At 39.1% G+C, this 23,370-nt stretch overlaps 1 protein-coding gene across 1 annotated transcript; it reads right to left on the reverse strand.

Annotated features, from left to right (window-relative positions):
- Window positions 1-57: 57 nt before the first annotated feature.
- On the reverse strand, window positions 58-22,613 carry LOC136677001 (F-box/WD repeat-containing protein 8-like). Its single transcript, XM_066654341.1, has 12 exons — window positions 22,146-22,613; window positions 20,899-21,003; window positions 20,380-20,544; window positions 20,056-20,144; window positions 19,530-19,687; window positions 19,049-19,245; window positions 18,723-18,836; window positions 18,424-18,546; window positions 8,766-8,893; window positions 4,373-4,546; window positions 3,340-3,456; window positions 58-1,329 (listed from the first exon to the last, which is right to left on the reverse strand). Exons 1-12 carry the CDS (start codon window positions 22,497-22,499, stop codon window positions 1,161-1,163), a joined length of 1,893 nt encoding a protein of 630 aa, XP_066510438.1. The 5' UTR covers window positions 22,500-22,613; the 3' UTR covers window positions 58-1,160.
- Between the last annotated feature and the right edge of the window lie 757 nt (window positions 22,614-23,370).

The following is a 23,370-nucleotide window of genomic DNA, read 5'->3' on the forward strand; positions in this document are numbered from 1 at the left end:
TTTATATATATATATATATATATATATATATATATATATATATATATATATGTGTGTTAATTGTGGTCAAATCTGAAAGTGTTTTTTGTTTCTGGTGCAGATTTACCTTACAATGCTGTGCCCATTAAAAGAAAAGAAAAAGGGTTTATGCCAGAAGCTTCTCAGAACAATCATTAAACTGTGTCAGGAATTTCTGTGAGGAAGCTTTTTAGACGCATTAATCTCCTTAGATATTTACTTCTTATCACCACCACTGTGAAAACAATTCAGACTGGTTTCACGTCAAACCACTCTGAACAAGTTCCTTTACAATCAACCATTTCATTATGCAAGCCAATGGAAAAAGAATGGCATTCTCCTTTAAAAAGGAGATAAAGGCCCTGGTAGTGCTGACAATCAGTGTGAGCATGAACTCTGTACAGAATGCTTTCTATAAATATCTGAGCTTTCAAAGAAAAGGTCCCCACCCAAGTTAATGAGTCAAATGCTCTTGTCGTTCAAAACAACAACTATACTCTTGTTCTAGCTGTGTGCTATACATATTAAGTTACTCTATTTGGCAGGTGAAACCAAACATAACACTTCTCAAAAGAAAGTGTAGGATACACGTTTTACCTTCAAAGGGACACATAACATTAAGGAATTTAGTCGTGCAAATGTTCCATTTAAAAAGTTCTGAACACCTTTTGACTTTTAATAATCATTATTCCAATGAAACGTCAAAAGGTGTTCAGAACTTTTTTTTGGAATATTGGAATATTGACTTTCAAATAATAAAACTTTGAACCCAGATGAGCCTTTCAAAGAGGATTTGATTTCCAAAGAAAGAAAGAAACTTGTATCTCCAAGAAATAAACTTTTCAGGACAGGGAAAAAACGTCCTACTTTTGATAGGGAGTTACTGGAACATTTACATTCAAATTTCGAAGACATCTTTGGACTGTGTTTATTGGCCAATTCATTATGAATTTCCAGGTCCATATTACATGTTTCTGATATTTCAAAATTCTGTAAAACCTAAAAAAAAATGTACATATAAAGTTATGTTCAATTTTTACAATTTCTATTATACATAAAACCTTAATAAATGCTAGTCAATTTGAACATGGCCTCCACTCAGTCCTTCAGACTCGTATGTCCTTGCCTGGGTGTGCTGTGTATCAGAGTCCAGAGCTCTGAGGGTCAGTAAGAGTGCCGTAGGGCATGGCCAGGCCAATGTTGTAGTTGTAGCCGCTTATCTCGCTGTAGCTGGACCTGCAGATTGGTAGGACATGGTCCTGTGTGGAGGAGTCGACAGAGAAATCACAGAAACAGATCACCCCCCTGTGCCTGAGGAGAGAATAACAACATTGCATTCAGTATATGACAGCACATTAAAACAAGCAGGGGTTTTTATGTATGTGCATTTATCCAGAACTAGGCTTAATCCCTGTCTGAGTAACCACCCCTATATGTTCAGACATATGACCAACACATAATTAGTGAACTCAGCTCTTTTGAGGGGCAACCTTTGCTGAGTCCTGTTCAGCTGTGCACACACGACACGAATAACCTCCACAGAAAAACATAAAATGTAATGGGACACCTTGTAGCAGCTGTATCTGATCCTGAGGTCACAATGCCAATTTTCAGCTAGATGTGTATAAAGCCCACCAACATTAAAATTATGGATTTGAATTCAAAGTCTTAAGAATGTGTTTGGGTGGCAGATCGAGAACTAACCGCCCAACTTCAGTGTCTGACATCACTAATAGTCTCATGGCAGAATGGCATCAAATTCTTAGAGCAATACTTCATTTTGTGTAAAGATTTTCCAGAACATTAAACTCCGTTCTACAAAGTATGACCAGTTACATATTAATACCCTTGATCCTGACTGAGAATAATTGTAACACAAGCTGCAGTCTCTTTCTGAAATGTGCCATGGTCCTTTACAATGTGTAGGACAAAGGATTCCTTCACTTGGGTAAAAGATTTCAATCAATACACTCAATAATACACATGTATCCTGGCTGGAAATTTGAATTGGTCGTTGCATGTTACCTAGATTTACTACTGTTATTTGTGTTTGAAACTTAAACTTTAAGCTCTACCGTCTTGTTTCTGATTGTTGTGAACACACTAAAAAGTTACATTACATTCTAAAAAGTCAGACTCAACGAGCGCACAGGATCATGAGAACCGAGCAAAAACAGCGACAGCGATGTAGCTACCGCGCTCTCGTTTCACTGTTTTCAGTGCGCGCTCCCGTTTTTTCCTCGCTTCAAAAATTTGAGCTCGCTCTCGCTTCTCGGTTTTAACAGGAAATACGTCACAGATTCAAAACCTGGTAACCGATTCCTAGTGATGGCACCCTTGAATCTGAAGCTTGAACGCATGCACACGAAATTCTCTCATGTTAAATACCTCATAAAGCAAGCACACATGAGCCTTGCCTATGAAAAAAAAAAACAGACAGAGGACTAGCGCTGTGATAAATGTAAATGTATTATCAAAAGCCCTGCTCAAGTGTTTCTGCAAGAATATTAGAATTTTAGATATTAACCGAATAGTTACATAACAAGAAGTGCCAAACTGCAACACTGTGAATGTAATTACAACAGTATATTTTTCCCAATGTGCTTCGTCAAGATGTGTTCTGAGTGTATTCTAAACTTATTTTTAATATATTACTGTTTAATGTATTGTAATGCACCCAAACATTACAAAGCTGTAAAATGTGACATCTCTTTGCAAGATACACGAAGCACTTCGAGGTTTTGGCGACCAGATAGCACTTATGTGCACTGTGTCACAAAGCTTCGAACCATTTTCAGATTCAAGGGTGCCATCACTAGGAATCGGTTACCAGGTTTTAAATCTGTGACGTATTTCCTGTTAAAACCGAGATGCGAGCTAAAATTTTTTAAACGAGAAGATTTTTGAGAAGCGAGCTCAAATTTTTGAAGCAAGGAAAAAACGGGAGTGTGCACTGAAAACAGTGAAACAAGAGCGCAGAGCTACATCGCTGTTGCTGTGGGCGGGATCGAGCTGTGACGCAATCGCTCGCTAACTAGAGCGTCTCAATGATCTCATGAGGACAGACAATCGTTAGAACGCTGTCTATTTAAATAGCTGTCTATGCAGTCAGGGCTTACCTAGACAGCTCACTAGGTTTTGGGACACACCCATTATACCTCTTTTTCACCCAAAAGTTATCACAGTTTTCTGTGGTCTTATTGGCAAATGTATGACATGCTTTGGTCTTAACATAAGGATATAGTCTGATGAATTTCTGATGTGACAGAGAAGATGCTGTTGGTTGCACATTAGTCCAAGATGATCAGTGTGTCCAGATACCTGCGGTGTGCAGTGAGGTCATCGTCTGTGATGCAGGCTCCTCTTGGGCTCCTCTCGTCAGGGATGTTGGCTGTGACCAGAGTGCGGCTGTTAAAGTGTATGTGGCGGACAGGGTGCCTGAGAAACACACACAGAGAAACAGCACGTCAATCCCCACGTCATACAATGCTTTCAGACTTCTTATCAATGAGTGAAAAAGCATCAAGACAGCAATACCCAATGGTGAGGTCCACAAATATTATGAGACTAAAATGCAGAGTAATATTATTGAGGAATCATTCAATTCAACAACTGCACAAACAGGGTGTCATAGAGGCGCTGCTGTCACTGCCACACAGCTCCTGGGGTCATGGGTTCATTCTGCTCCTCAGGTCCCTGTGTGGGCTTCCTCTAGGTGCTCTGTTCCCTCTCACAGCCCAAACTTACATATTGTTAGATGAATTGGAACTGTGAAATTCTCCACAGGTATGAGTGAGTGAGTGAGTGATTGTGTGGGTGGGTGAATGTGTGATGCTCTGTATTGGATTGGCATCCTTTTCAGTTTGTGTTTGACAAGTGATGTAAATAACTCATAATAGGTTTATTTAAATGTGAGGGCTATGAATATATATTTAAAGTATGTGCATAGTTTGTGTGAGTAACTGGGATTCAGCATGACCATTAATAACTGTTGATACTGAAGTAATGAACATTCATAAATCTTCTGTAACCTCTTCATCCTGTTCAAGATGGCAGCAAGTCCAGAGTCTACCCAGAATCATGTGGAGCAAGGCAGCAACACACCTGACCAGAGTGCCCATCTATAGCAGGGCATCACACACTGGACCAGTGTGTCACACACTTGCATGTTTGGACAATTTTACATGGCCAATCCACCTACGAACATGTGTTAGGAGTCCAGAGCACACAGAGGAAATTCACATGGGAAGAACACACCAACAGGTGTTTGATAGGACCATCATTTTCTATTTTATTAGGTCCCTCTGGATAAGAGCATTTTAGACAAACTATTCAGATTCCACTTTCTTCTCACCTGTTGTGCATCTCCCAGAGTTTTGCTCCCATTCTCATCTCCCACACGCAGACCAATCCCTCGCCACCTCCGCTGACGATTTTCCAGTCATCTGCCTGGACAGTGGTCACTCCAAGTTGATGAGCATAGAGCGAAACCACGGAGGAACCAGAGCGCAGATCGAAAACTCTGACCCTGAGAAAAGAGGAAACAAAAGCATGAATGAATGACTGTAAGAACAGATGGATGAGACGTCAAATTATTCAGAATTAATGTCAAGTCAAAATCTTTTCTAACTCAATATGCTTCTCTGTTATTTCAGAAGCCATCACAGTGTGGCTTTGTGATTATCAAACATTGGCTTTCACTCCAGAGGGAACATCAGAATTGGCCAAAAAAAAGACACAAAGGATTTTGAAACCATCTGTGCCACAGATCCTTAATGGTACCAAAGGCAGCCAAGAGATGACTGCATGTGGTCGCTTGCCTCCAGTTAATCACCAAAATCTAATTATGCTACAACAGGAAAATGCTTAATGTGAGTTTTACAGATATTGAATTATACATGCATAGCTAAATATTCAAAGAAAGCTGTCAAAGAAGGTGAGGACAACATGGTGCTTTTAGGCTAAAAACTCTTTATTGAATGGACAACATACAACAGCCTTTGTAATGGCACAATAAAGCCCCTAACCTACCACAAAGACCAGGACGAGTGACTACACATAAAAACACAGGGACGGTGGAGCACCAAAGCACTACTGAAAACCACCGACCCCACACACCAAACAACACAACATCAGCAAGTAGGCACAGTTAAACACTGCACTACAGCATTGCATCACACCAAAGTCTCTTATTAGACTGTAGAGCATGCTGGGAAACACTTTGCATGGCCTTGACCCATTAATACCCCATTCATGGGGACTGAGGTGGATGCCAGAGTGGGTTTATATGTAGTACGCTGTCACTGTAGTGGTACCCTCAAGGATACATTAGTTATGGAACATAATTGTACCTTCAATTGTTTTGTTCATTCATTCATTCATTATCTGTAACCACTTATCCAGTTCAGGGTCACGGTGGGTCCAGAGCCTACCTGGAATCATTGGGCGCAGAGCGGGAATACACCCTGGAGGGGGCGCCAGTCCTTCACAGGGCAACACAGACACACACACATTCACTCACACATTCACACCTACGGACACTTTTGAGTCGCCAATCCACCTACCAACGTGCGTTTTTGGACTGTGGGAGGAAACCGGAGCCAATTGTTTTGTATTCTACAATATTCTTTTTTATTTTAAGTGTTGATTTCATAAGATCCCTTTTATCTCCCGGATTTATATTATGTTCTATTTTACACAGTTCTGCAATTTAATCTTAAAAATATACACCTCTCCTTCTGGAGAAGAGAATGTAATGTAACTTTAGGGAACACACCTTTAAAGGTACATTTAGTGACTATGATGTACCTCTGCCGTATCTTTTTTCTGTGAGTGTACATTTCCATCAGTGTGTGAGCAAGTGTGGAGTTTATAGATTTGTGTTTAATTTTACTACTACACCCTGTCTTTCCAACTCTCCCACAAAGGGAGAGGCCCTTTGATGTGAAATACAGTTACTGGCAGTTTCTCACCATCATTAATCTCATGCTGGAACAAGAGATGTTTTATGTGGGCTGTCAGGAAACACATTTCTATCAGTTAATCAAAAATATGCTTTTCCTACACATCCTCTGACCAGAACGTTTCATTTTATATTTACGTTATTGAAATAATGCAGCCAACAAGAGTTAAAGCTCTTCTGTTATGCATAAAATCCTGCAGTTGTTTTAGACAAAATTATAATTACTATAAAGTCCAACTACTGAGCTTCCCAAGAGAACAATACACCCCCTGCTTCTTGATGAAATATGCAGCAGCAGCAGCACAGATTCTATCTAAAACAAAGAGAGCACACATCTCCACTGCTTCCTACTGGCTTTTGTATGTGTGTTTTTGTTTTTGGGGGGGTGTTGGTTGTATATTAGCCTGGCTTTAAAACATCTGTGTATAAACTTCTGTTTATAGTCCATCACTGACTGATTTTAGATTTGCAGATTCAAGCTTCTGTAAATACCCTGCATAAAACTACAGAACATTAAGTGGAAGAGCCTTAAGGAGTAATGCTTGTCCTCCTCTTGTGCCATTTTCATTCCCTCGTTTCAAAATTAATTGGAGAGAGTGTAAGAAATGCATTAGAGCCTGGCCTTTGGCCACTCTAATGGACACAGCTCCTTCCTGTGGGCTCTGTGGATTTGGGGCTTCGCCCACAGACAGTTCAGACGAGGCCAAGCTGTCTCTGGCTCTCAGAAAGGAGCGGTTTTGTTTAGCCACTCCATCAGAGAGACAGACAAAAAGGTAAGAGCCTCTTCCCCTCGCACCGTCGCAGATGGGTGGATGGAGAAAAAGCAGTGAGGACAAGGCTGTTTTAAAAAGGGCACAGCTGGACACCGCGACTTGAGACCCTCGCTTTTGGCTGTCTACTCAGCGCCTGACAGAAAACACAGCAGGAGTTGATCTATAAAGGCTTGCCAGCACTTTTCCTCACTTGCCAAATAGTGCTCCCACTGTCCTCCACAAGTGGTAGTGAAAGGCTCTTTATCTGGCAGAGGAACTGGTACTCAGAGAAGGAACCTACAGATGTTTTGGTGCTGTGTTTCAACAGCTGTACCTCCCTCTCCTTCAGGAGTGGCTTTTTGTCCACTAAATCAATACCCCCAGGTGACAAGCCTCAGAAAATAACCCAAGTCCTTTTCACTGGAGAGTCTTTTTTTCCATTTTTCGTTTTATTTTTTTTGGACACTCTAAGATAAGTACCTCCTTTTTTTCTTCTTTTTTTGACAACAGGTAGTTGTAGCCAAAGTTTAGCCTAACCAGACAATGACAACCCATAATGCACAAGAACAGAGAACAGAAAAAATAACATGAAACCATAAAAATATGATTGCATTGTTTATGTAAGTGTGAAAACAATGGATTAAATGAGTCATTCTAATTTTGTGCTTCATCTTATGTAAAGTGAAGACACTATAGGGTTCTCTGAGTCTCTCCAATCACAGAACTGGATCTGTGTTTATTGGAGAGTGCAAAAATTTGTTTAAATTACATAAACACACGCACTGAGGAATAAGAATGCTGATCAAAATGGGGCAAAAATGATAATAGAGAATAAAGAGAACAAAGCAAAAAATGACAAAAAATGAGTGTGTCTGCTCCTCGCCCCTCACACCTGGGCTCTCACGCTATACTGAGTTTAAAATGGTCATTCAGAAGAGGGCTGTTTAGACACGAGGAGAGCAATGCTGTGTTGTTTAATCCTTGTGTTATTTTGCCCAAAGTACGTAACAAACATTTCCATAAGACACCAGAATTGTGTTCACTTGTGGAAATAGGGTTAAAATATATTCGATTCAACAAATATAGATGTAATTGACATATATTAAGTTAATGCATAACAAATAATCAGTTAACTATTACTGCTTATTAATTAATTACTATTATTAGTTATAATATTAATAATATATACTTGCAAACATGGCTACTATCATTCATTTATTCATTCATTATCTGTAACTGCTTATCCAGTTCAGGGTCGTGGTGGGTCCAGAGCCTACCTGGAATCATTGGGCACCAGGCGGGAATACACCCTTATATCTATGATATAATCAGTAAACCTAGACATTTTACTGTATTTTCTTATGTTTGTTTTGAAGAGAGCCAGTTTCAGCTAATCAGTGGAAGAATTCATGCTCCTTGATGTCAGCGGCTGCAGTGGGTGTGGTTTGCAATCACTGGATGTATCCATAAGTGAAGTGTGTACAGTCATTAAAAGTATCTGGAACAGCCCACAATAACAGGCTGAAATTAACCCAGAATCATAAAAAGCTTGGAGAAGTAAGGCGAGGCTAAAAAGCCACTGATGTGGATATTTAAAGTTGCAGAATTAAGACGACCATTTTGAGAGTAAAAATATATTGAAGACCCTTTTAAATCTTATATAAGGAACAGATTCATGTGTTCAGCTTCCAAGATTCAAAACAGCCATTATATTCAGAGTATTTAGCTGTCCTTGAGAAAGTCAATGCTGAACTAAGATGCCAGAAACACATCAAAGATTTCACTTGCCCTAGCAAACTGAGGGTATAATAAGACACATTAGACTGTATTTGTAATAGAAACCTAACAGCAGCTGCATGTGTAAATGAGGAGGAAGTTGATAAGTCTGTAGTTATTAAACTTGCCTGATTTCAGACACATTTTGTTGTCACTAGAGGATTTTAAACTGCCAGACAGATGACAGAAGCATATGTGTGGTATGAAAGGTGTTATTTTAGTGTGTGTGCGTGTGTGTGTTTGTGTGTGTGTATTACCGCCTGTCTTTGTTTCCACACACCAGCAGGTGTGGCGGGGCATCTCTGAGGTTGACACAAGTGAAGTCCCCCGGCGAGTTCCCCAAACTCAACTCTGACTGACAAGTCTCCAAATTGTACACTTTAACCTGAGGACAGAGTGAAGATGGTGCAGGGGGGTGTAAAGGAAGAGAGAGAATAACCAATGGGGGTAGAGAGAGAGAGAGAGAGAGAGAGAGAGAGAGAGAGAGAGACATAGGTTATAACACTGGCATCCTTCCAATTTCAGCACCTGTTTGGGCTCCAGAGTGGACACACTTCTGTCCACCATTGACAACTGACATGTCTTTCTCTCCCGACTGACACTTGAACTCTGTCCTCATATTTTCAGCCACCAGATGACACGGGTAGGACTTTCACAAAAGATTATTTTTAGGGAATGAGCAGTGTGTCCAAAATATAACAATACTATGGTCATCACAACAGGTCCGAATGTGTTTAAAATAAACACAAATTAACTGTGCTTTTAAGTGTTAAGTTGTAACTGTTTCTAAGGTATCCAGTAAGTGGTATCTTTGTATTGGGGGTATTAATAGGTTGGTGAGTTGTAATAGAAGGTTAGGGTTCATAAAGTAGCTCCTGAGTGGCAGCATAAGGCAGAGGTTTCTAATAAAACGGTCAGTGAGTGTAGTATTAGCTTTGGGTTTCTAATAAAGGTTCCAGTGTTTGGTAGCTTGAGGTAGGTGTTTATAATAAAGTAGTCAGTGAAAGGAAGTACAAGACTGGGGATTCTAATACTGTGGACAGTGAGTGTAAGTAAAAAGGCAGGGTTTTTTATTAAAGTGGTCAGTGAGTGAAGGGATATCTATTGAAGTGGTTAGTGAGTGAAATGACAATGCGTACAATACAATGCAATGTAATGTAAATGTACACTGCATATTCTAAGGTGTTATGGTGTTGTTGACCAAGGAGTTCAGGTTCAAATCTGTTTAGATTTTTGACAGTAACAATGTCCACTGAAATAAAAATGTTAGGGTCATTCTACACAAAGACCACAAGGAATCAATGAACAAAAACTTTTGATGAGAAGAACAATATACTGTAATTCAAGTATTGTATTTAGTTGTGACATAATCACTTTAATAGTGTCACTGACTACCAATGATATACAGTACCAGTCAAATGTTTGGACACACCCACTCAGGAAGGGTTTACTTTGTTTTGGGCCATTTTCCACATATTGTGAATGTACAGTACCAGTCAAAAGTTTGGACATCTCATTTCTACATTGTAAATGAATATTGAAGACATTAAAGCTATGAATGAATGGGATTATGTAGTAAACAAAAAAGTGTTAAACAAAACAGAATATGTTTCATACTTTAGATTCTTCAAAGTTGCCACCTTTCACTTTAATCGCAGCTTTGCAAACTCTTGCCTTTATCTCAATCAGCTTCATGAGGTCGTCACCGGGAATGGTTTTCAGTGAACAGCTGTGGCCTTGTTGAGAGTTAATTTGTAGAACTGCTCTCCTTCTTAATGTGTTTGAGACCATAGCTCAGAGGTAGGGGCTGGTACACAGTTCTCTACAGTGAATAGCCCTAATCCACCAAGGACTAATGAGAGGTGTCCAAACCTTTGACCGGTACTGTATAAAGTTTACAATATATTCAATTTAATATATCATGCTCCACTATGAACAGCACTTATCCACTTAAAGTATTTTACTCTTATCCAATGTGATAATTGTCAATGAGATCTAATAGACGGACAAGGAAACTTGATAAATAAATCTCAGCATCAACTGGGCTCAATGCCTTCGAAAACTCTGCAAACTCATTCAGAATGGTGGCTGTATAACTAGTAAATTGGTGTTTGCAGCTACGGTTTAAAACACTTTGTAAAAGTGTGGCCAAATTGGACCTGAATGACTGAAGCAAGAGATAAAGAAATCAAACAAAAGCGAGGGAAGAGAGAGAACAGCATGATGTAAGCTTTGAGAGAGTGCCAGCTGTTTAGTGGCTCCACTATGGGCCAGACACTCTTAATTGTGCACTGCCCTCCAGCAAGCCAAAACCTCAGACAGCCGACTGGATTTGGTCTTTGAGAGAAGAAAAGGGAAAAATCAGTTTCCTCGACTCTGGCAGACAGAGACTGGGTGCCATAAGGTGGCTCTTTTGCTAACAGGAAGAATAAGGGAAGAAATTTGTCCTTGAGAAGAAAGAATAACATGGACAAATGGCTTATTCGATGGGCTGGCTCAATTATTTCATTAGGGTTGAGTGAAAAGTGTTAAAACTCAATGTTGGAACATTTCTGTTACACTTTATAACATTCATTAGTGAGCTCAGATACTGGTGATAGATGGTTAGAAAATAAATCCTTTTACCAAATTACTGGTTTGTGGTGCAATGGAATGGTGTTCTGTCGGGTGATGAAGCGTTGGAGTGTTGTTTATCATCAATAACTCATCAGTTCCTGACCTGACCTATATCTCTGGTGGCTGAATGCAATCTTATCCTTACAGCAAATGTTCCAACATGTAGCCTAAAGCAGAAACAAAACATTAGAGGCTGTTACTGCAGATAACAGAGGACACTCCCTATAAATGCATTTGACTTCAGGTGATGTGATGGGTCAGTGGGTATTTTAAAATGCAATACAGTGTAGTTTTAAATGGGGATTTTAAGAATGGGTGCTGCACCTGTCTTAGTTTAGCTCATCTTTCACATTATGCGGCACATATGAGCTTCCTTGTCTGGCATTGTTCCTCTAAAGTAATATGACTTTCTAATAAGCCTGAATCCCAGGATGCACTGCTCTAAATCTCTCACTTTTAGCACCTAAAGGTGCAATGCAGCGCCATATTTTCACCAGACAGACTGTCTGCTAAATGTGAAAGCGGCGCCTCTGGGTATGCCAGTGTGAGCCATGCACCATGTGTGTGGCTGTGGTGTGTGTGTTCCGGGCTCACAGTGTGGTCCTTACACACACACACACACACACACACACACACAGCAGTTGCCCAGTTGCCTCCAGTCCAGCTGAAAGCCAAATACAATGATGAACCAAAAGAAGGATGATCACTCTGGCCCCTGCCGACACACACACACACACACACACACACACACACACACACACACACACACACACACAGCTCTCTCATTACAGAGAATACATTATGGTATGGTATCTATGGTCCAATGTTAGAGGTCTTTATACCTCTCAACCCCACATGCTAGATGCTAAATGCTTAAAATGGCTCATGTGCAGCTGCTTGTGTCTCATACTGTTTCATACTTTTCTATGGTGGTCATACAAGCTGTGTGCTTAAAGAAACGCCTGTGTCATTAATGAGTCCACCTTAAAACCTACAAAATATTTTAATATACTGTGCATCAGTTTTAGCATTTCAAGTCCTGTTATTACATTTTACATTTACAGATTACATTTTGGGTGAGCACCCCAAGTGCGTTAGGTTTTAAATACTGGATTCAGTGTTTGATATTCTCACTACCTACATACATCCACTTCTGTAACCTCCTCATTCTGATCTGTGTCGTGGTGAGTCTAGAACCTATCCGGAATCACTGGGCATAAGGAAGGAACACTATTGTCACAATATCTTTACAAAATTTGTGGAAAGAAAACGATGACTGTAACCACATTGTAGTGTCCACTAACAAACATGCTAATGTGTATGTCTGTCAACATCATGACATTTTAGCTGATATATAAATAAGTGCGCTTAACTGTATACTACTATATTGTTCAAGCTACTACTGAGTGGCTCCCAAGTAACTACAGACATGTCTTATTGTCCAATAAACTAATATTACTCACTCTTGCCCAGTAAAGCCATACAAATATCAGTCACATTGCATTTTATGCCCGTAATACTAATATAATCAGCAGCTTTGCTTAAGAAATGATTAAGCATTTCATTTTATTAAAGAACTTAACTTAAGATGAGACTTTAACAGCAAGCTGTGATACAAATTACTCATAGATACTACAGCATCACAGGGTGAAATACACAGCTTCACATTACACAGTTATTAAGTGCTATTTCAGAGCTGATTCGTTACAAGTCTGGATCAGATTCATTCTTCATTCGCCTCTAATATCTGATCAAGCATTTTTGCAAAACAAACCAGTAATTCTATGTTTCTCTGCTTTCCATGCAGCATAGACACTTATGGGGTTTTTCTTTCTTGTTGCTGTCTGAAGTCTCGCTTCTTTGAGCAATACCTGGGTTAACACCTTTCTGCACTCATTCACACTTCATTTCTGAATCAGTGCACCATTTCTCTTCACCAATCCTCTGCACTTCAAAAAGAAAGCTGCAATTATTTTAGTCTCTTAGTGCCTACAATTTATTTATTTAACTGAGAAAAAACATCACACGTTCTTTGAATCCTTTCTCCTTCCTTACAAGTGCATTACTTCAAATCCCCACAAAAAAATTAATAATTTTACTTTAAATGTAATTTTTTACAATGACTGTGGCTCTGACTGTTGCTAAGCACCGTGTGCCTGTCTGTACTGTTTAAAGGGTTCCTCAAATAGCTTTTAAATATCCAGAGTATTTTTTAAATAATATTATTGTACCAAAATAAGAGAAATCAAACTGAATTGTGGTGACCAAAACATATGTTGGTAGAGCAAGTGGTGAATCAAAATTGTCCATAGGTGTGTCCTGTCCAGGGCAGGTGACCCTCCCCCTGAAATTGGCGGCACGGTGGCTTAGTGGTTAGCACGTTCGCCTCCCAGCGCTGGGATCTTGGGTTCAAGTCCCATCTGGGTGGAGTTTCCATGTTCTCCCCGTGTCTGCGTGGGTTTCCTCCGGGGGCTCCGGTTTCCTCCCACAGTCCAAAAACATGGAGGGTAGGTGAATTGGCTTCTGTCTAATAACTGTCCTGGTGTGTGAATGAATGTCTGTATGTGTGAGCCCAGATATGGATTGGCGCTCTATCCTGGGTTAAACCCTAGTGCCCGATGCAGTCCTCCAGGTGGACGGTCGTTCCTGGTTGAGAGTACGCTGTGCGCGTTTGGCTGCCGCTTCTCACCAGTGTGTGTGTGGATTGAGCGTTCTGAGCAGTGTGGATTGTAAAGCGTCCTTGGGTGTCTAGAAAGGTGCTATATAAGTGTAAAGATACATACAATCAATTCTGCCTATACATATTAAGTGGTGAAATGGATCCTGATAAAACAAAGACTGTAGCCTGTTTTTCATTCGGACTAGTCCAAATCAACTAAACACTGATATTATGTAACATCTCGGCCATGACCAGCAGCCTATCACAATATAGTCAGTCTATAAGTTTCAAGCAACGCAAAGCAGATGTAGGGGTTAGACATTCATTTATAGAAAACAATAACAATTTAAATCTCAGTCACCAAACTAATCAATATTTTCAAAATATTTCCTACAAAATGTAACCCCTAGGCATGGTTCCCAAGTTAGCACTACCCCAAATATTCACATACATATCCTTTCCTCTGTAATCTTTACTACGTTAACAAAAGCAAACAGACTAAGACCACAAGTTTGAAATGAATAAGAAACACAATGTAATGCTAGGGATCCTCTATGTTTTGACATGTGGTGTATGTGGAGGCACACTGGAGGTGTTGTGTGATGAATATTTTCATTACCAGCGGAGCGAACTCTGGATGCCTTCTTCCTTTCCTTAACAAGTTTTAATGAGGCATATGCCTTCCTGTTAAGGAGCACAGAAACACCTCCGATTCACCCTTGTATGTGTGTGCGCTGGCAACTCTAACTTCCCTTTCACAGTATGAGAACCCTGTCAACACACAGCCAGGCCGACAGACACGGCAGTGACACGCAGGCAGAACTGGTGTTAATCATGAATTGGCATAAAAGACGGTTGTTGGGCAAGCCGAGTAAGAGAGAATGAACACGCAACGTGAGATGGCATCAGATGGTAATTCCAATGTATCACAGAACCAGAGTATGTTGCAATTCTGCTCATTATAAAACCTATTAGTGCTAATACTAAGTAAGAAAAAGTGGAACAAGGAGTATGGATGTGGTTCCTATATGCGGTTACACTGGCTAAAATACCTCACATAATTACTAACATTAATTACATGAAATGTCAGAGAATGACAAATATTTATCTTTACAGAAAAGTGAAAAATGCTTGATAATATTATCTAATATTATTGTATATGAAGATTATTACATCCCTGGCCTGTATGTTTTACTTTTGTGCCAAGTACTGCTGGAATAAACCTTTATGTCAGTGCTGAATGTTATAATATATGGCCAAAGGATTGTGGGCACATGTTAACGGTTAGGAAGTGTCTTCCTAAATGAAAGGAATTAGTCAGTAGTTTGTCCACTCTACTGCAGTAACAGCTTGTAATCTTCTAGGACGGCTGTGACTGCGTTCAGACATGTAAGAATTAGTGAGGTTATGTACTGATCTTGGATGATTACTTCTAGATCACTCACACCGCTCCGACTCATCCCAAAGGTATGAAAAACAGCTGTGCTGTGTTAAACAGCACAATGTGTGATCTTCCTTAATGCAATAAGTCTTTTACAAAGAGAGAGGACTCTACTGATCTCAGTTACATTATACAGCTCCAGTATAGTTTACAATACACAAGCACAGTTTACTATATTTTCTAATCTGCTACTGTTATATTACTGTCTTTTTCATTATTATAGGGTGGAATGCTATAATACTGCTGCTTCTCATGCAAATAGTCATGTACATGCCTTTTGGGTTTATATTTGCCTATTGTAAATGTTTTTTTGAACAAAAGTCCCTCTACACATTTCCCTTCCCCTCTTATCCTTGACTAGTACATTTTGTTCACAGACCAGTTTCATTGTGCCACATCCCAGTGCTGGGAGCTCTTTTATAACTGACACTTGGCACGAGGCATGGTAAGCATAGGCTCATGTAAAGCAGCAGCAGAGCATCCCATTTTGTATCATGACTCATGAATTGAGATTAAACAAGCAGTGTTTGCACAACTGAATGTTAGTATCTCCATTTTTGTCGATGCTTAGTTTATCATTTGAACAGAGCAGATGTCCTTCGCATTGTGTGACAATTTAATGATGAATGGACCAATAGAACTGCTCCAAAAATACTTGAGTCTTAGAGAAATCTTTTTACTTTGACTTCTATTGAAAGTTAAGAAGGTTTTTTTTTTCTTATCCTGTACCTTTACTAATTTGTACATACATGTTTTTCTTTGAACAGTGATGATATAGAGGTTTGTGAGGGCAAAATCTTTCAACCAATTTACAGTAGTTCTAAATAACCCCAAATTATATTATACTTAAAACTAGAAATCACAGTTTCAGAGTAAAAGCACTGGTATTAAAAACGCTCCAACTGAACGGCTTCTTTCTAATTGGACAGCTCATTACAGAGATGTGTAAATGTTTCAGGCTGGCAGATAAGGACAAGATGAACAAGCTGAAATTGATACATCATTCAGCAGCTCGTCGAGAAAAGTCAAAACGTGAGAAGGATACATATTCCTCCTCTGACTTTGAGAAATTGCTATGTCACTCAAACTTTCCCTTCTCTCTCTCCTCTGTCTCCAGCAGACGTCTCTCTAATGAAAGTGTTTAAATGGTGGTGATGTCAGTGGAGGAGCAGTGCCAAGCTATTGTCTAATCCAGAGCGACACCATCTGCACACATCCATCAAACACTCATCTAATTACTATCAACAACCTCCTTACATCACACTGTACTTACTCTCTTTATTCACATAGCAAAGCAAATGTTGTACAGAATACCAAACGATGTTTTATGACTGTTTTTGACGCAATATGGAACCTTTTCAAAAGGCTCTTTCACACAGTTTTTTCCTCTATATTTGGGATTGTACATGATGATAATCAATGCAACTAAGTATATCACTGATTAGAGTTTAACTTACACATTTTATGACCAATCATTTATAGATACTCCTTATAATTAATTAATTCAACTACTTCTGTGGACATGGGTGCTCATATACAAACTGTTAATATAATCATGGAGAAACAAAGCACTATTAAGAGGGCTATAATGCCCTTTTTAGATTAACAAATAGTTTAAAGACTGAGTTTCCATATTTCTTTACATTTTCATAGCCGCTAACAGAATAATCTTTAAGCGGGTTACTGCTAGAATACTACATTTCTCTTTGAAAGGTATTATAATGTTTTTTGAACAAGATTTCTTGAATATAACTCTGTCTCTTTTTATAACTGTCCTCATTCCTCTGAGAGACGGACCTGAGCTTAGGGCTATGATCCCTAAAGACCTGCACAGGTATTTTAAAGCCTTGATAAAACCACTTGGGTCTTAGTGAAACAATCTCTTGTGACATTAATGGGTTTATTTTAAGGCATACGTGTTGGATTACAGCATTGTGAGGCTTTTTAACATGATGTCTGTGATGACAACATTGCTTAAGCTCAATCTCAAAACCCTCTGGGACTGTTAGAGTAGCAGCTTGGTCTCAAATGTGTCCGAGACCAAGAGTGTGGGTAAATTAAGCTTTTTGTTAGAACTACAAACAGACGCCTCAGGGGTGAAGGATTTGGGACCAAAAGTTTGTACTAATTAGGTAAGAGGTCCTAAAGGAGAAGCTATTTTTGAAAGAACCCCAAATGTATCACAAGCCTTTATTGCAAGCTGCTTTGGGAGTGCATACACAAATACACAGCTGCACTGTTTATAAACTCCAATAACAGAGAGCTGTACATATATAGAACAAACAATGTCTAAGTGCATAGACAATTAAACAGAAGAAAGAGGATCACTTTGAACCCCCTCTCTCTCTCAATAACATACAGGATCACAATTTCTATCCTAAAGAAATGCAATTTTAAAAAAGTCCTACTACTTGCAATCTGGCTCCATAATAAAATACATTATGACACCAGGGGCATGATAAACCACACTTTGTAGTTCATATCATTTGGATGATTTGGTTGTTTTGCAATAACAGGAAATAAATGTCCTTGATAATATCTTAAACTGTTAAAAAAACTGCTTAAGAGCATATTTTTTTCCCTTACATTTTCAAAACTTATATTATATATTGAATAGCAATACAAATAAAAGCTATGTTTTATTGCAGTTTAAATGCTTTAATATCCAACATGGGATAGAATTTATTAACTGTATAACTGACAATATTAGTTCAACTGTGCACACCGCATATATAACTTCCATAGAGTGGCTCAATATAAAAAGGGGTGCTTTGATATGAGACTAATGTCGCCAAGCAGAGACAACAGGGACCAAGTCCCCCAGCTCTGGGCTGTGAAATAATGAAACTGTATTCTCTGGAGTGATGAGTTAGAACGGCATTTGTCTTCTGGAACTACTCCACCAATATTATGTACCTGACCTCAGCAGCTGAATGCTCCAACATCTGGTGCAAACCAGTTACTGAAGCTGACACTCTGAATTTCAGAAGAAATTCTAGGCCAATCAGATTTCAGGCCTAGAATTATCTATTTAATGTTTCATGTTATGACGGGTCGCTGGTTAACAAATCATTTGTCTTGTGATGGCTGAATTTGTCAGTGTTTGTCATGTTTTGCATCCCTTATTGTAGATTAGCAGTTTGTTGTGGTAATATATCCTCACACATGCACATCTACATTTCTGTGTTTTCCAACTCACTTTATTTCCCCCATCGTTCATGCCCCAGCTGCAGCTCTTAACTCCCAATGCAGCTCTGCATGCAGTGGTGTCGAGGCAGGTGACCGGCTGACCATATACAGAGTGAAGCAGCCTCTCTTCATTCTGCTCCAAGTGATGAGTAATTCAGAAAAAACACAATACCTTATTACAAACAAAAACAGCCTTTTTTTATCTTTTCAATGTTTCTGATAAGTCTCATATCACTACTATGTGCACATATTGACACTATCCATCACATGCTAACTGTTATAATAAGGACATCATGTTATCCACCGTACCTGCTGTTCCTCATCCTCACTTTTACTGGAATCAAGTAGATAGACACTCTCATTGGCCCAGGCCAAAACCAGCGGCAGCACACGCTTCCCTGGAACCACCAGTACCCCATCCACCTGAAAGTAAAAAAATCCATTGCACTGAATTTTTAATAACAACATAAACAATATGAAACTATGCTGGATAATAAACGGCTCCAACAAGTCTTGAGAAATGACAAACTTATTCCAACTAACACTTTCCAACAGCAAAAATGAGACATTATTTCATTCATTTTGTTTGAATTTTGTGAACTAATCAATGTTGTTTCAGGGGCTGGCATGCTTACAGGTTTGGGAAGCTGGATGAGGCACCGTGTTTTCCAGTAGCCTCCATCGTCAGGGGCATCGACCCGCACTTCTAACCCACATGCTGTGGTCAGGACTGGCCCCTCAGAGCTCAGGTCCATGGCACTGACGCCCTGAAGGTGCTGATAGTGATGAATGGGCTCAAGACCAGCTTCAACGCTCCAAACATCCACACACCCTGCACACCCAAGTCAAACACACAAACAAATTCAGGCAGAGACTCTTTAGTCAGCGTAGTTTGGATAAAAGAAAATAACATATTCCATATCCATTATTTTTCTAAGTTCGATTTGTGACTTTTTTCTGGTTTTAAATCTAAAAAAAAATCATCAGTTTACATTATAAGTTTCCCACCTCCATTTATCCTTTAGATTCAAAGGAATGGCACATTTAGAATTTGTATCACATTTTTTAAATTAATTTTCCATGACCGAGTAAGGTAAAAAATACCAAAACGCTCACCATTCTCATACGCAGCAGAGGCCACTGTCTCATTGACTCGTACAAAACTGACGTGAGGTGATGGGTTGTCATATATAATGTTATGGGCAGGTTTCAGGCAAAAGGCTCCTGAGTTCCAGTCAACACTGTCCCAGAGTCTGACATCCCCTGAGGTATACCTGAGAGGAACATTATTATCAAAGTATCACAACTAGTTCACATACTATAGTCAGATGATAATCTTTACCACGGCAATTAATACAGAATTTAATAAATAAATGTGAAGATGTGTATAACTAATTCCTTTTTTTATTTGCAAGACATTTGGTGTCTGACAGTCTGTAGAGAGCTCTGATTATAATCTTGCTACACATTTAAATTCCTTTTTTTGAGGAGGCTATAGTATTGTGAAGCTCTTGGGAAGCAGGAATTACATGTGACATGAAAACTAAAGGAGAAAGTTCAAAAAAAGTAGCTATGAGAGCAACATCGTTTAAAAAAGAAACAGCCAAAATGTTACGTCTGAATTCCAAATTATGATAATTACCCAGCAATAATGTGTCCATCAGAGGAACTAACATCACACAAAACTTTTCCTAATTCATACTGTAGGTGGCGAACTGACCCAACTCGATTCTATGGGACACATAACAGACAGCAATGCAGAAGTTTTACTGTAAACACAGTTATATTAGTTTTAATACTGCAATTACAGAAACAATTCAAAGGTAACTGTCATGACAAATTCTACTAAAATGTAGTATTCTGTCTTCTATCTACAACTATCTTGGACTGTGGTCATAAATTTAAACTGTACTACTGCTACTTTAATTTACTGTGTAAAGATTAAAGTTAGATCTTAGATATTTACCTTCCAGTTGTACATTACAGCCTTCTCAGTGTTACAGTGGTCTCTTAAAGTGCTCTTCCAGCAGGGAGAGTCACAAACACTTGCCCCACTGTGATACCCCTCCTCCAGACACAGATTGTACCACAAGACTTCGTCCTCTGCTAACACCCTCCAGGACTTACTCACCTACAAAAAAAGCAAAGAAAACAGAATCTACCATGTGTTGATTATTTACAATGTTCATATCAAAATGTCTTTTTAAAAGTGTAGTGAGAATTAAAATTAATGCCTGTGCTCTTCACTGAAATCCAGTGTGATGGCTGATCATCTTTTATAATTGGCTCATCAGGAGGATATCTATAAATGTTTCTTACATCTATCCTCCGTAAGTCTTACTCTAACATCTGGACAGCAATGAAATTACAGGGGACATGAATGAGTTTGTAGAGGGTTGTGTTTTTCCTTTTTTTACAAAACTGGATGACTGAATCATGCACTCCTGTAGAATACTACTGCAGATATGAATAGGACTTTACACACCTGGGCACATCGTCCCAGATCTGCTCTGCTCAAAAACTGGAAAATCTTCAGAGCCAGTTCATAAGGCAATTCCACATCAAAGAAAGGGATGTCAGTGGTCTCATTCTATTCAGATCAGAAAGGGGAAATCACAGAATAAAAGTGAAATAAAAAATAAAAATATCAGTTGGATAAAACTGAAAAAAAAAATAGATTTAAACTAAAAGTAAATGAGTAAACAAATAGTATAACACATTTATTTTTGCAGCAATCACTATTCATATTGCTCATTTACCCACTATACATGACTAATAGTCTACAAGGAGACCATAAATATGGTTTCTATTTTGACAGCTGCTGGATGGATTAAAAAGTTCCAATAAAGAGCTTTAAAAAGACTATGAGACACATGTGGAACAGGTGATTTCATTCTTAATTGACTAATAGGAAATTTTCAAAAAGAAAATGCCTTTTGTGAAAAAAAAACTGTACTAAAAGACACCAGTGGGCTAAACCATCAAATTGACCGCCTTGTTTCTACACTCCATGTTCCTTGTTAATTTCATCAGCTCCACTGACCATACAGGAGCACTTTGTAGTTCTACAGACTGAAATCTATCAATTGCTCTGCATATTTTATTGGACAGTTTTCTCCATTTTCTATATATGGTCATGACTCCAACAGAGTACAACAATATATTATCTGGTTGGTAAATTATTTACCTCACTGCAGTGACAATGACATGGTGGCAGTAGTTTCCTGTTAGTGTGTGTTGTGTTTATACGAATGGTTCAGACACAGCAGTGCTGCTGGAGCTTTTAAATTCCTCAATGTCACTGCAGGACTGATAATTGTCCACCAAACAAAATGATTCAGTCAAAAGCATCCCATGAGCACTGTCCTGTGACCACTGATAAAGGATTAGAGAATGATTAACAAACTTGCAGAAACAGATGAACTACTGTCTCTGATTTCACATCTACAATGTGGACCAGCAATGTAGATGTAGCTGAATGAGCAGAGAGTGAGTGGGCATAGTGTTTAAAAACTCCAGCAGCACTGCTGTGTCTGATACACTCAAACAGGCGCAACACACATCATCACAGCACCAACACAACAGTGACACTGCAGCTCTGAGAATAATCCACTACCTAAATCATACTTGCTTTAAGGTGGTCCAGACCATTAAAGAACAGGGTGAATTTACAGTCCCCTAAGTATCCAAAGTACAGGGAACCCCTGTAAACAGTCTAAGTCCAGAACCCACCAAGTCTTGTATAAGCTGATCTATCAAAGGGATCATTTTTCTCTGATGGTCAGATATCTTCTCTTCTTCACCTCCTCCCTCATAGTGTCTTTTTTTCCGAGTCCTCTTTCTCCTTTCCTGCTCTATTCTCTCCATCAGAGGACTGCTCCTGCCGTCCAGTAAACCCGCAGCAATGGACACATACTGGGGCTGGTCATTCGGGTCATCTCTTTTATCTTCATTACTACAGCCACTGTCCCCTGCTCTCTTCACATTCCCTTCACTGGAAAAACTGCTCTTATTTCTCAGCTCTTTCTTTTTCTCCAGCTCCTTTTTCCACTGCTCTCGAAAACTCAGTAAGCCGTCTTCCGCCATCTGATTTAACCCGAATATAAAGCTTTAACGCTTTCTTTTCTCTTTTTGAAGTTTACACCATTTTTCTTCAACTGCGAGGACAAAAACAAACCGCTGTGCAGCCACGAAATTGGCTCGGCTTCATCCGGCGTTTCAGTAGTTCCGAGTTATGCGACATGCGCCCCAAGGTTTTTGTTTATTTTTTTCTGTTTGCGTTTATCGTCTTTATTTCACCCGACAGCGGTTTTAATATTGTAATCAATTTAGTAAAAATAGCAACGACGTGACTGTCACCTGCTGAGGTTTAAATCGTCTGTTTATTTGCTATGACATCGAAGAGAAATTGTGGTGTCGTTCACGAACGAGTCGATTCTTTGAATCAGTTCTCTTAAACCAAAGGTTAGTGTAATTGCAAATAGTCTCAGACTCGATCTTAATTTACCACACTTCTGCAGATCAAAAGCCATGCCCTGCAGGTTAACGGTAATAGTGTTCATTAGGTTTATGATGTAAGAAAACATACATTTCTGATTTCATTCATTTGAGACTGTCTTTGGTATATATATATCAGTTTCAAAGCTGAAATGCTCAGCCAGCTTAAAGCCGACAAGCAAACTTAGCAATATGCCTTAAAATAAATAATGCACAATAAAAAAAGAAACTTTCAAGGAGCGTGGAGGATTGGATGAAAGTGATATTCAGTGTTTAATCCTGAATTGAAAAGTTTGTCCTGACATAGACAATGATGTTAGAAACCTTGTCAGATGCTGTTCTAATGAAGCATGTAAAGATGATTGCCAGAATAAAACAACACCCCAACCCCTCATATTATATATGTCGGGTAAAGGTAGGGTGACCAGACGTCCTCTTTTACCCGGACATGTCCTCTTTT

The sequence above is a fragment of the Hoplias malabaricus genome, chromosome X2, assembly GCF_029633855.1.
Source record: "Hoplias malabaricus isolate fHopMal1 chromosome X2, fHopMal1.hap1, whole genome shotgun sequence".
NCBI lineage: Eukaryota > Metazoa > Chordata > Actinopteri > Characiformes > Erythrinidae > Hoplias > Hoplias malabaricus.